The sequence below is a fragment of the Carassius gibelio genome, chromosome A14, assembly GCF_023724105.1.
Source record: "Carassius gibelio isolate Cgi1373 ecotype wild population from Czech Republic chromosome A14, carGib1.2-hapl.c, whole genome shotgun sequence".
Lineage (NCBI taxonomy): Eukaryota > Metazoa > Chordata > Actinopteri > Cypriniformes > Cyprinidae > Carassius > Carassius gibelio.
This window is the reverse complement of record NC_068384.1, coordinates 19,716,420-19,729,269: the sequence shown is the minus strand read 5'-3', so window position 1 is coordinate 19,729,269 and position 12,850 is coordinate 19,716,420. Positions and strand designations below refer to the sequence as shown.

The following is a 12,850-nucleotide window of genomic DNA, read 5'->3' as shown; positions in this document are numbered from 1 at the left end:
ACAGCCTGGGCTTACGCACAAATTTCCAGAAAAGTGTTTTAATCCCCTCTCAACGGATAACCTTTCTAGGAATAGATTTGGATTCTCGCGCAATGACAGCAAAGCTTTCTCTCCCGCGCGCTCAGTCGATTTCGTCATGAGTGCGGCGCTTCAAATCGGGTCGCACGGTGACAGCGAGATTGTGTCTCAGACTTTTAGGTCTAATGGCAGCGGCATTCCCCGTAATTCCCCGTCTGGGATTACTTCACATGCGCCCTTTTCAGTGGTGGACGAAAAGATGGAATATTTCACCCCGTTGTCTTCCGCATCTAACGATTTCGAAGACACGGCGGTGTGTGATGTCGATAAATCTATGGATGTCGACCGAATTTCTCCTGACCGGGGTTCGGCTGGGAATTTGTGCTTTCTGAGAGACTGTCACGACGGACGCGTCTTTGACCGGTTGGGGAGCTGTTTGTCAAGGGCGCCCAGCCCTCGGAGTGTGGACAGTGGCTCAATGCAGTGGCTCTCCAGTATTTCTCGAATCTGCTGATCGGCCGTCATGTGCGGCTCAGATCAACACAGCGGTTGTGTTATACCTGAATCATCAGGGAGGATTACGCTCTGGCCCCCTGTGCAGGCTGGCGAGACATGTTCTTCTTTGGTCTCAGGACAAATTTCTGTCGATCTGAGCTGTTCATGTCCCCGGATGTTTGAACTTCGGAGCGGATTTACTATCCAGACAGGCTCTGGAACAAGGGGAATGGAGATTACACCCCCAGACGGTGAATCTCTTATGGCGGATTTTCGGCAAAACGAAAGTGGATTTATTCGCGTCGAACATGACTACGCATTGCCTGCTATGGTTCTCCCTATGCCCCCCATCGCCCCTAGGCGTGGATGCGTTAGCTCACAGCTGGCCCAGGACCAGTTTGTATGCTTTTCCCCCAAATCGTCTGACCCCAGTGGTATTATCCAGAATACGGCTGGACAGAGTGGAACTCCTCAGACAGGATTTATTATCACAAGCACAGGGACTGATTTGGCACCCGAGGCCAGATCTATGGAAACTGTGGGCGTGGCCTCTGAGCAGAGTGCGTTAGCGTGTCCCGGTCTTTCCGTTGAAACTACTGAGACTTTACTGAATTCTAGAGCAGCTTCTACGAGACGCTTATATGCTTTCAAGTGGAGACTGTTTACAGCCTGGTGTGGGAATCGTAATGTGGATCCAGTTTACTGCCCAGTGGCTTCAGTACTGGAGTTCCTTCAGGACCGTTTTTCTGATGGAGTGACACCAGCCACTCTGAAGGTTTACGTGGCAGCCATTTCAGCTTACCACGAATATATAGACGGTGCCTCAGTGGGCCGTCATCCACTGAGGCAGTTTCTCGTTTCATACAGGGTGCGCGACGGCTGACTCACTGATTCTGAATACGATCTGAGCGACGATGAAAGCGGCATAATAAGACTGTATAATATCCCTAATCTACAACTGAGCGAAGATGACGACGAGGAAGAATGTATTGGACTGGCGTCAGACAAGTTGGACCGTAAGATATCAGAGGCTATATCGATAGTTACATTTGATGGGAATTAAGACAGAGAAATGGGGAAAATCCGTAACATTTAGAGGCAAACAGACACACAGTGCAAACTATAAGGGATAATCAGGGCATCCGTTTAAGCCCTTGGAAACTGTACCGGATAAAATCCTGACACTGAAGACATTTCTTCTTATGGCTTTATCCTCCCTCAAGAGAGTTGGGGATTTGCACCGGGCTCTGTAAAGGTGCTGTTGCGACCGAGGCCTAATTATGTTCCTACGGTCGCATATAATCCCTTTTGCTTTCAGCAAGTGGTCCTGGAAGCTTTACCCCCTGCTGAGGCGGGGTCAGGAGATCTAAGTCTTTGCCCTGTGAGAGCTTTAAAGGTTTATGTGGATCGTACAGCCCCATGGCATGAGTCTGACCAGCTGTTTGTCTGTTTTGGACATAAGAGTAAAGGCCATGCGGTTACAAAACAGCGCATGTCCCATTGGGTGGTGGAGGCAATATCTTTAGCCTATGAGGCGCGCGGACTCACTTCGCCCTTAGGAGTTAACCCCTTACTAGTAACCCCCCTTTTTTGGCATGGAGACCGAAATTACATACCCAAAATAAAAAGGTTTCTGCTTATGATTCTTTCTGACTAGATACATAATCAACCTTTGTTCACAAAGCTGACACTTTAAAGTTTACTGTTCAGGAATCAGAATCACTCAGACTGTTATGATAATAGAGATATATAAGCTCATACATAAAAACAAAAATAAAAATATTAAAAACATATGTTTTAAATGTATTTAAAAAATTGTTGATGTAGGAAATGAGTTTGAAAACACAGTGTAGCTAAGGCCACAAGTCTTCCAAAACGTTGTAAAAAAAAATTCATAATCGAATCTGTAAAACTGTGAATTTTATTAAATATTTTCTAAGGCCATGTCATGTGTGTTTTTAGAGAAGGCTAATCAGATTGATTTAGGGCACTTAAACTCTGTGAGATCTCACATGTAAACTCTCCTGTGTATTTTGTGTGTGTTTGGCTGTGAAAACTGCCCGATTCATTATTCCATTGTTCTCACCAAACTAGTTTTTCACACCTCCGCCAGGTATGACACATTATCCGCATTATTCTTTTATCATTATTCTTTTGTTTTTATTCCACCTTTATTAGCCTTGATTGTGGTTTTTCAGGCTTACAAAGACACAAAGCAGCGATCTCACTTCAGTCTCTCTTTGCATTTAGCCCTTATTTATCAAAAGTCTTACTATAAAAATACAACAAAACATTTTCCTACGACCTTACGTGAATTATTGTGACAAAAATGCATTATGAAGAAGAAAAGCACCTTCTATTAGTAGCATCGGAGCTAACGTTAGCATCAAGCTACATCAGACAATTTATGAAATTATTAGTACACTTTTACTCAAAACTCACTTTAAACGCCGATCAAGTGTTTATAATAACTTCCTTTAGCGATCAGGGGTGGAATTTGGTCGTTTACTGTTGTAAAAATATGTTATTTGTAGCCTTTTTCATCGCTGCACAAGTTAGCATTTCCGATGTACATTTTCGATTTTTTTTATAAAAACGCCCCAGATCTCAATAAATTCTCATACCAAGCTTTACTATCGTAATCGCGGGTTTATTATTCGGATATTTCGTGTGTACAGAGGTGTTTCAGTGTTGTTTTGGCCAGATAATTACCAGGAAGTGTGCAGGAAGCATGTGACACGATGTGGCGGTGTCCATATATGACACTCTCAGATTGACACTGGGAAGGCCCAATCAGAGTCTGAGCCACATACAGCACGAGCTGTGACCACTGCGCACACACACAGATCGCTGGGAGAGGCTGTTTATCATCTGATCGCGTAAATCCGTGGAAAATGAATAGAAATGACGATTCTGTCTGAAGAAATATGAAGTAAACATGAGTAAATATATCCATATATCTCCGCAGATATGCATCTTTGGTCTGTAAATCCTTATTGACGCTGTTCAGTGAGTCTATGTGAACACAAATAAACCGCTGCTGACGTGACTGAATATGAGTGAGTGGTGAATTTCTATTCAAAATATGGCATAATACGGATTTATTATTTTGCACTTCTGACATAAATCACTAAATATCTGTCACTGCAACAATGTTTTTTCAAAATATTGGTCAAATATCGAAGCTAGAGTCTTTAAACTTTCAATTGATGCACAGTTTGTCCAGATGAAGTAAGACAGTGATGTTTAATGTGCTGTGAAAGTGAAACAATAATAAACTGGGGCCGTCGGCAATGTTTGCACGTAAAGGGGTTAAAGCTCATTCCACTAGAGCTGTTGCTTCTTCTCAAGCTTTTCTCAGTGGATCTTCTATGGATGATATCTGTGCTGCGGCAGGATGGTCCTCACCGAGCACTTTTATCAAGTCCTACAGTCTGGATCTGAGGATGGCTCCTGGCTCCCGTGTTCTCTCCGCTTGAGCAGATGCTTCCTCGGATCCCAGCTATCAGGTATGTCAGGCGTTATTGTATAGCGTTCCCATATGTGGTGACGTCACCGCAGCATCGAAGTGACCTATGAAAGGGAACATCTCAGTTACGTATGTAACCATGGTTCCCTGAATAGGGAACGAGATGCTGCGGTCCTGGCCGTGCCATACCTTGATAGCATTCTTCTTCTTCAGTCATGAAATCTGAGCGCAATGGCAATTATTGTCATTCAGTAACACAAGCTTACTTCAAGCTGCCTGAAGGACAAGAGCTCATCTTTACAGACTGAGACGATCAAAGGTCAAATATCATTTACATATTAAGTAATACAAATAACCGCAAGAGGTTTCCAATATGTGCGCCACTGAGTGGCGTCTACTTCCTGGTCAGAGAGCACCTGTCCATCAAAAGCTGAATATCCAATCAGAGTAGATCACTGTTAAGCCCGCCCCCACGAGAGGTTTGTGTCAAAACACCAAACGAAAAACTGGGAAACGTAAGTGAAATCTGTGGCAATGCATTTAGAATCCACGATTAGCGAAAACAAATCTTTGAAAAACATTAACAAAGAATGAAGCATATTTGAAGAGCCTGTTAAATTTGTGCGACTGAGTTAATTTTTTTCATTTTCATTGTGTTTTTCTTTTGTAATGGCATATTTTTTATAGTTTCGGAAAAAGTTACGTTCAGTTTTATAAAGTTATAAAGTTTGATATCCGGTTCGCGAATGAATCATTCGATGCAACCGGATCTTTTTGAACCAGTTCACCAAATCGAACTGAATCGTTTTAAACGGTTCACATCTCCAATACGCATTAATCGACAAATGACTTAAGCAGTTATTTTTTTTAAAATGTGGCTGACACTCCCTCTGAGTTGAAGCAAACCAATATCCCGGAGTAATTCATGTACTCAAACAGTTCACTGACTGAACTGCTGTGAAGAGAGAACTGAAGATGAACACCGAGCCGAGCCAGATAACGAACAAAAGATTTACTTGTTCTCGAGTCAAGAACCAGTTGCATCGGTTTTCGGATTACCAGTAGTTCATTCTGACAGTTCGATTCAATAAACCGGTTGAAGAAAACGGTTCAGCGGTTCTTTTGCGCTCGACGTAATGGCGTCATTGGTGATGACCGCAAGCCATCGGTTTACCTGGGCTCATAACATTCGCACAGAATCAGTTCAGAATCAATCACTAAAAGAATCAGTTCGGTTCAGGCGCTCTTCTGTGTCGATCTGCTTCACGCTGAATCACACATGCGCAGTATCATCAGCTCCTCGGTTCTCGAATCGGACGCGTCTGAAAGAAACGGTTCTTGATTTGAGAACGAGTCAGTCTTTCGTTCGTCATCTTCAGTTCTCTCTTCACAGCAGTTCAGTCAGTGTACTGTGTACAGTGTACGGGATATTGGTTTGTTTGAACTCAGAGAGAGTGTCAGCCACATTAAAAAAGTTAACAGCTTAAGTCATTTGTGGATTAATGCGTATTGGAGACGCGAACCGGATATCACAAACTTCTTTGTTTTGAACTCTCTCACAACAGACACGGAAGAGAAGGCAATGCTGAATAAAGTCGTAGTTAGGGGCCAAGCCCAGAGGGCTGTAGCCCCTATTGTATCTGTACGTTTTATTATTATTATTATTATTATTATTCTTCTTCTTCTTCTTCTTCTCGTCCAATGGGAGTCTATGGTAGCCCTATGAAGGGAAAAAGGGAAAATGATGAAATTTGGCACACTTGTAGAGATGACCATTATTAGTGATCTGACCAACTTTGGGGTCTCTAGGGCAAACTCTATAGCGCCACCACCAGCTCAAAAATTCAACATTCAAACATTAATAACTCTTGAACCACTAATTCTATTAAAATAAAACTTAGTACATCTGTTTTGTCTCTTCATGGAGATTCCATTCCATATCTTACATTAAGACTCCTCCCATTACAGTAGCGGCCATTTTGAAAAGTACAGTATTCAGTCTAAGCACTACTCCTCCTTCAAAATTAGTCCAATTCTTCTGAAATTTGGCTCAGATGTTCTTTGGACTGAGCCGCACAGAAATGACTCAACAGAATTTTTTGAACACTAGTGAAAAAAAAAGTTATGATGCTGTGAACTTACTGAGGTTGACCTCAAATGGGTTGAGATGCTGTATCTCGGCCAAACATTGATCAATCGATACCAAACTTGGTTCACTTCATCTACACCATAACTTGGGGGTCCATGCCAAATTTGGGAACAGCGCCACCTATGGGTGTTGAGATACCAAAAATGCACTTTTTTGCTTATAACTTCTGAACAATTCATCAGAAAATTATGATCTTGATGTCTATGGTTTCTGTAGATCATTTTGAATCTGTGGATGTCAATTTTGTCAAGACCACCTGGACCACCCGTCCGCCATTTTGAAATTTGTCAAAAATTGCTATAACTTTTGAACTACTGTACAAATCTTCACAAAAATCGATAGGCATCATCAACACCATGTGCCGGAAGTACCCCGGAAGTTGGAAGACAGCGCCACCTAGTGTTCAAGAGATATAACGATTCTTGCAAAACCCCTTATAACTACTGTAAATGTTGATCAATTTTTGTTATTTTTATGTCATTTTATTCCTTTGGTTATGCCGATTCTGATGATGTCTCAATTGTCATTTTCCAACATGGCGTCTGTCCGCCATATTGAATGGAATGAAATACAGTTTTTTCGCTACTCCTCCCTGAAATCTTGTTCAATTTTGTTCAAAATTTTAACAGATGAACTTCAGACCGGGCCTGACAGAAATGACTCAACAAATTTTTGATATTCACTCCCGTTCCAGAGATGTACAGCTCCGAAGTTGACCGTGCCTGTGCTTGTTGATTTATGCTAATTAGCTTAGCATGCTAATGAACTAAAATGCTAACACTTTTCTATTCACTCTAATGGGTCTCTTGAGCAATCTGGTTAACTTTGACAATGTTAGCATTTTTTAGCGTAGCATGCTAATCTGGCTAAAATGCTATTTCGGGCTTGTGAGAGATCATTCTCACACCTTGACCTCTCTTCTGTGCCATGTAAATTGTGTGTCAACTAATGTGGCGCACTTAGCTAAGGCGTTGGTTCTGAACCTGTGAGGTTGTGGGTTCGAAACCTGTATGGGAAAAATTTAAAATTGGGTATAAAGTTGTCATTTCAATTCCTTTATTACATGGTTAAGAGCTGTACTAAAGTTTCTTAAAATGGGATCAAAAAGAAGTGTGTTTTTGTAACTTCATTCTGCGTTCGTTCTCATCAGACCTTCTGATTTCACCTTATCTGTAATTCTGAATCTATCTGTTCTGTAAAAAGTGCTGAAAAAGTTGCTTGAAAAACCCTTAAAAGCCAAAGAGCAATAAGGGCTTGGCCCCAGAAAGGCTGCTTGCAGCTTTAATTTTTTTGCTATTTTTGGACCAAAATGTATTTTCGATGCTTCCGAATATTCTAACTGACCCTCTGATGTCACATGGACTACTTTGATGATGTTTTTATTCCTTTTCTGGACATGAAAAGTATACCGTACACACAGGTTCAAAGGAGGGACTGAGAGCTTAGATATTTTTACTAAATCTAAAAATATCTAAAACTGTCTTACGGGTTTGGAAGAACATGAGGGTAAGTTATTATTAATGACATAATTTTGCTATTTGGGTGAACTATCCCTTTAATAGAAGCTATAATATTTTCTCAGTGATGGTAGGATGTCACTGCTTGTGTCTCATATCCGCTCCATTTTATAAATAAACCCTGTGGTCAGTTTATTTTGAATCTCTTCCTGTGAGATACATTTCCTTATCTGACCTCATGCAACACTTTCATTCTGTCTGTCTCATATTCAAATGCCTGATTTTCAAGAAGTCTTTTAATGAAGTGACCTTGGAATTAATAAAGAAGTAATACTGAGCATTTCTGTTTTGAAAAAGAGAAGGAAGCTTGAGATCATTTAGGGAAAATATAGATGTTTTATCAGCATAAAAACACCTGAATGAAGCAGATCAGTTGACAAATTGGTTGAACTATATTCATGATTTAAGTTCCTCCACAAAATATTTCAGCGGAAAAACCTTCCTAAACAGTCAGTGAAGATTCAGTTATTTCATGCTTCTATGTCCTGCTAATGTCTGCTGCATTCAGAGGAAAATGAAGCAGCATATGTTAATTTATTCATGTTTGAACAGAGAACTCTTTTGCAGGGAACTAGACATTATTGAGTGAAAATGATCTGAGAGTGCATGAGTCATGCATGAGCGGTATTTCACAGAACACTTCATGTTCACATCTGTATGTGCAGCTGCTCTGTTCTATGAGTAGTTTAACAAGATTAATTGAAATTTAGTACTCTTATCAAAATAATCTTCTAATGATGCATCTGATGTTTTGAGTCATGTTTAGTGCATACTGAATAGCACTTACATTATTTTTTCCTGTTATTTTCAATTGTTTCATATTATAATGGTATAAAAGTATTAAAATGGTTTATAAACTGTTAGCAGCATAACATTTCAGTAACACACACACACACACACAATTTCTCTCTCTCTCTCTCTCTCTCTCACACACACACATGTATCTAAAAGTTAAATGATTATTAGAAATGTAGCTGAAATAAGGAAGTAAGTTTAAGTATTGAAAAATAGTTAAACGGAAATATACACACTTCTCCGTTTATCTTTATGTTTTTATCCTTATGTTTTCCTTATTTATCCATTTTATTTAGTTATATTTGTCTTGAATAAAAAAAAAATAACTGTAAAATTAAATAAATATATAAAAGTAAAGCTATAACTTTATATATACTGTAAGTATAGCTAAACAGAAATATTAAGAATGTTTTTAGTTTTTAATCTTTTCTAAATAATAATAATAAAACTATCAAATTAATTAAAAAATTATAAATAAATGTTAAAAATACACTTTTCTGCAGTTTTAAACTTTTTTTCAAAATGAATTTCAACAATACACAGATTTAATTCAATATGAAAAGCACTTATGTAATATTTCTTAGTATTTTGTGCCTTAATTAATTGCCACTTTAACATGTTTTCTTTAACATGTTTACACAAAAAATGTAATACTGTTAATTTCATATGTTCATATGATCTTCTCTTCTCTTCTTTAAACCACAGAGATCGGTCAGACAGAATGGAAAATATTCAGGTTTAATAAATAATATATTTTCAGTTTTTATGGATAGTGTAAATCATTTTTAAATCAAACAGCAACAATAAACCCACACAGTCTTATTTGGAAACAGCATGTGTTTAATTACAGTCAAAATTATTCATGCTACCTCTAACATCACGCTGTGAGTTCAAAGTAAAACAGAGAAATGGTATCACACAGAAGATATTAATAGAATAAGGGTTAGCCCAGTGCTAATATGCTGCAAATGTTAATCTATTCTGAACACAGATCGGAAAAAGAGATCTTTAGTAGAAAAGTTATTAGATTATTTCCATCAAATATCATCCATTGATCCTCAGGAGCTGAAACAGGAGACAGCTGATAGGCCTGGAGTTTTTCTCTTTACTGCTGGACGTGCTGATTCACACTGGAGAAACAGAGACACAAATACATCAGAAAATGATTTCAGTCTTTATACTTTAAAATGTTATGTTTAATTCATTTACTTTGTCATTTAATTTATTCTCAAGTTAGCCCAATTTGTAGGTCTATTCAAATTTCAGTTCATCACAGAAAGTGTTGACGCACCTTAACTGCAATCGGGTCTTCTTCCACGAACTTTTGTGCCGGAGATCTCGTTGCCGTTTTTATCCACACACCAGCAGTATCCGGTGCTGTGCCAGCACTGCATGGGCTGATAGTTGCCCTGCTCGTCACACTTAGGCTTGTAGAAGCCGGGTTTCATCTCCTTCTGAGACTCCAGCTGACACTTACTCTGAACCTCAACAGCTGCGGGGACACACACACACATGTGTGAGATCTGAGCGGATCAGTGCGTGTGTGTGTGTGTGTGTGTGTGTGTGTGCGCGCGTCTCACCTGATTCAGGAGTGCTCTTCACCTCCTCATCTGCGTCCACCAGCAGTGGCAGGCTCGCCATTGGCAGCTGCATCTTCCTTCTGACAGCTTTTCACACAACACGGAGATTTAGATCAACATTAATGGACGAGACCATGTCATAGATTCAGAATGTTTATCATAAACAGAAGTTTATAGTTTATACATAGTTTATAGTTATCACTTACCACGTTAAAACTTTTTACTTATTTTTGTATTTATTTCTATTCTAAAATAACATAGTGTTTTTACATATTAACTAAAATTATATATATATATATATATATATATATATATATATATATATATATATATATATATATATATATATATATATATATATGCTTTTACGGATTTATTATGATTTATTATTTTAAATTTATGTTTGTAATATAGTGTGTGCTTTTTTTTTATTCAACACCTTTCATTTTAATTTTTATGTTTTTTTTTTTTTGTACTGACTTTAAATAATACTCTTACTGAGTTTTTTTTTCTTAAAATTTCTTTTTTATTTTATTGTATTTCAGATCGCTTTCAATTACTGAAAACAAACATTTTTGTATTAATTTTATTAACAACACTGGCTGCTTATATAATCCATAATGGAAAAACCTGAATTAAATTAGAATATATATATATATATATATATATATATATATATATATATATATATATATATATAATATATGTTATTTATTTATTTGTATTATATATAAGTTGGTGATGTACCATCCAGTTGTCCGGTGCTCTCTTTCTGGTTTGTGAAAATTGGTTGCAGTTTCTAAAAAAAAAAAAAAAAAAAATTAAGAATCAGATATTGAAAATAAAGTGTATTGCAGCTGTATTGATGACTGTTTTTAGATCTTTATTCTCACAGTTAGAGGAACGCTGCTCTTCTTGGAGGTCTGGTCAGAGGACTCATCAGAGAAATCCTTCAGCAGTGGCATGCTCTTCATGGGAAGATGCATCGCCTTTGGAGGAGCACCTGTTAGACCAAACAAGGACAATATGAACATTATACAATCAGCAGCAGTGCCAGTTTATTTTTTGAGAACTGCATTTAACCATAGGCCTTGAATGATACGCATGAATGTTTTGTTGAAATGGCTGTTTGCATTTTTGCAATGAATGGTGCATATTGAATTTGTGTTTGATGGTTAGTTCATGTAATTCTTTTGGCTGTGTTTCTCACCGGACATCTTTCTGGTGAGCTCCGTCTTCAGCTTCTCCTGGCCGGTGGTCAGAGCGCTGATATGTTCCTTCTGACCCCAGACGAGGTACGCGGTCAGCCCCTGTCCTGCCAGCAGAAGACAGGCCAGGACCGTCAGTCCGGTCACCTTCAGTGCCTTTGCATTGGAGCTCCTGCAGGAGGACAAAGAACAACATCTGAGACCTGTGCGCTTCAGGTGCATCTCAAGTGTTTGTATCTGTGTGTGGGTGATGGTTAGCTTTATTCAGATGGTCATCTGTCTAGCACAGAAAGTGAAATTCCCCTTAAAAGTGAACTTTGCAATGATTCACAACGTGTCTGTTTTAAATCGTTGGAGATCCTGGGGAATTTTTTTTGATATTTAAAAAAAGAGAGAAATTAATTTAGGGAATTAGGGAATGATTTTAGTTTGTTGTCAAACATTTATTTTATTTAGATCGTTATTTAGTTAACTTGATGTAGCCTACTAAAAAAACTAATACTGAAACTAAAATAATAATAGTAATTAATAATTATATAGACATATTTTTAAAAAAGACAAAACACCATAATACTAAAACTTTCAAAAAAAAAACAGAAGATACTGAAAATTATGAAATTTATAAAATAATTATGCGATATGTATAAAGCATAAAAACAAATCAATGTTGTAAATATTTGTCAATAGCTCACTTAAATTTTAAGTCTATTTGATTTTATCATATTAAATCTAAATCACTTATAACTGAATATATTAAAATAATTCTGTACAAAAACTTCAAAACAGTCTTGATGCGCTACTGTCTATTTAATAAAAACAACCAATCAATAACATCAGCGCCGGTGACGTCACCGGCAGCGAGGCAGAGTTTGTTTTCCTTCTTTCAGGTTGCGCCTTATTAGATTGGAATTTCACACTAAATAACCCAAACAAGCTATGCACTAATATGAGTTCAATATTTATTCGTGATCATTATCAATGAATGTTTTAATCGCACAATACTGTATTTGAGCAGGCTACCGAAATAGAGTAAAAAAAAAAAAAATACATAAATGAAAACGTTCCACAGATAATTTCAAAGCATGAATTCTTGAACATTATAGTTATATTAATTACTGCCATGCACTAAGGGACTGCAATATATAGTTACTATTTTATATGCAATGTAAAAATGATGTACCACAAACTTTGCGATCGCAAAAATGTCATAAAATAATTTACCCTGTGCCACCGCGGTTCACGACGGTTTCTTGGCTTGGCACACGCTGAATCAGCCCCTGGTCCTGATACTCATCCATCACTGTTTGTATGTGTGTTTATGTCTCCAATACTGAAAGGTTTTATGCACCTCTAGAACCCACTTTTCAGGACGTCTGCAGTTATGAATGTCCCGGATGTGAAGGTGAACCAAAATGTGATTGGCTGATGAGAAGAGCGTCATTTGTTGATAGAGAGACGAATACTTCAAGCTGTAAACATGAGAAATAACACTGAAAACAAATATCCCAATTCCTCTTTCAAATACAGAATAAATCCATATTAAAAAGACGGATTTGACACCCATATAAGGTTAATCTTTCAATTCTCATTAATAGTGAGTTAAATCACTATGAAGGTAT

The 12,850-nt window shown here is 37.9% G+C and overlaps 1 protein-coding gene across 1 annotated transcript; it reads right to left on the bottom strand.

The window, feature by feature from the left end:
- Positions 1 to 9,262: 9,262 nt before the first annotated feature.
- LOC128027775 (H-2 class II histocompatibility antigen gamma chain) lies at positions 9,263 to 12,630 on the bottom strand. Its single transcript, XM_052615637.1, has 7 exons — positions 12,453 to 12,630; positions 11,234 to 11,403; positions 10,917 to 11,026; positions 10,771 to 10,822; positions 10,024 to 10,110; positions 9,735 to 9,935; positions 9,263 to 9,573 (listed from the first exon to the last, which is right to left on the bottom strand). The coding sequence occupies exons 1-6, from the start codon at positions 12,527 to 12,529 to the stop codon at positions 9,736 to 9,738; spliced, it is 696 nt and encodes a 231-aa protein (XP_052471597.1). The 5' UTR covers positions 12,530 to 12,630; the 3' UTR covers positions 9,263 to 9,573; position 9,735.
- Between the last annotated feature and the right edge of the window lie 220 nt (positions 12,631 to 12,850).

Coding starts and splice junctions, on each gene's coding strand:
- LOC128027775 (XM_052615637.1), bottom strand. CDS start 12,529: ATGGATGAGTATCAGGACCAGGGGCTGATTCAGCGTGTGCCAAGCCAA. Junction 11,027..11,233: donor GCTCACCAGAAAGATGTCCG/GTGAGAAACACA, acceptor TTGGTCTAACAG/GTGCTCCTCCAAAGGCGATG. Junction 9,936..10,023: donor GAAGAGCACTCCTGAATCAG/GTGAGACGCGCG, acceptor GTGTCCCCGCAG/CTGTTGAGGTTCAGAGTAAG.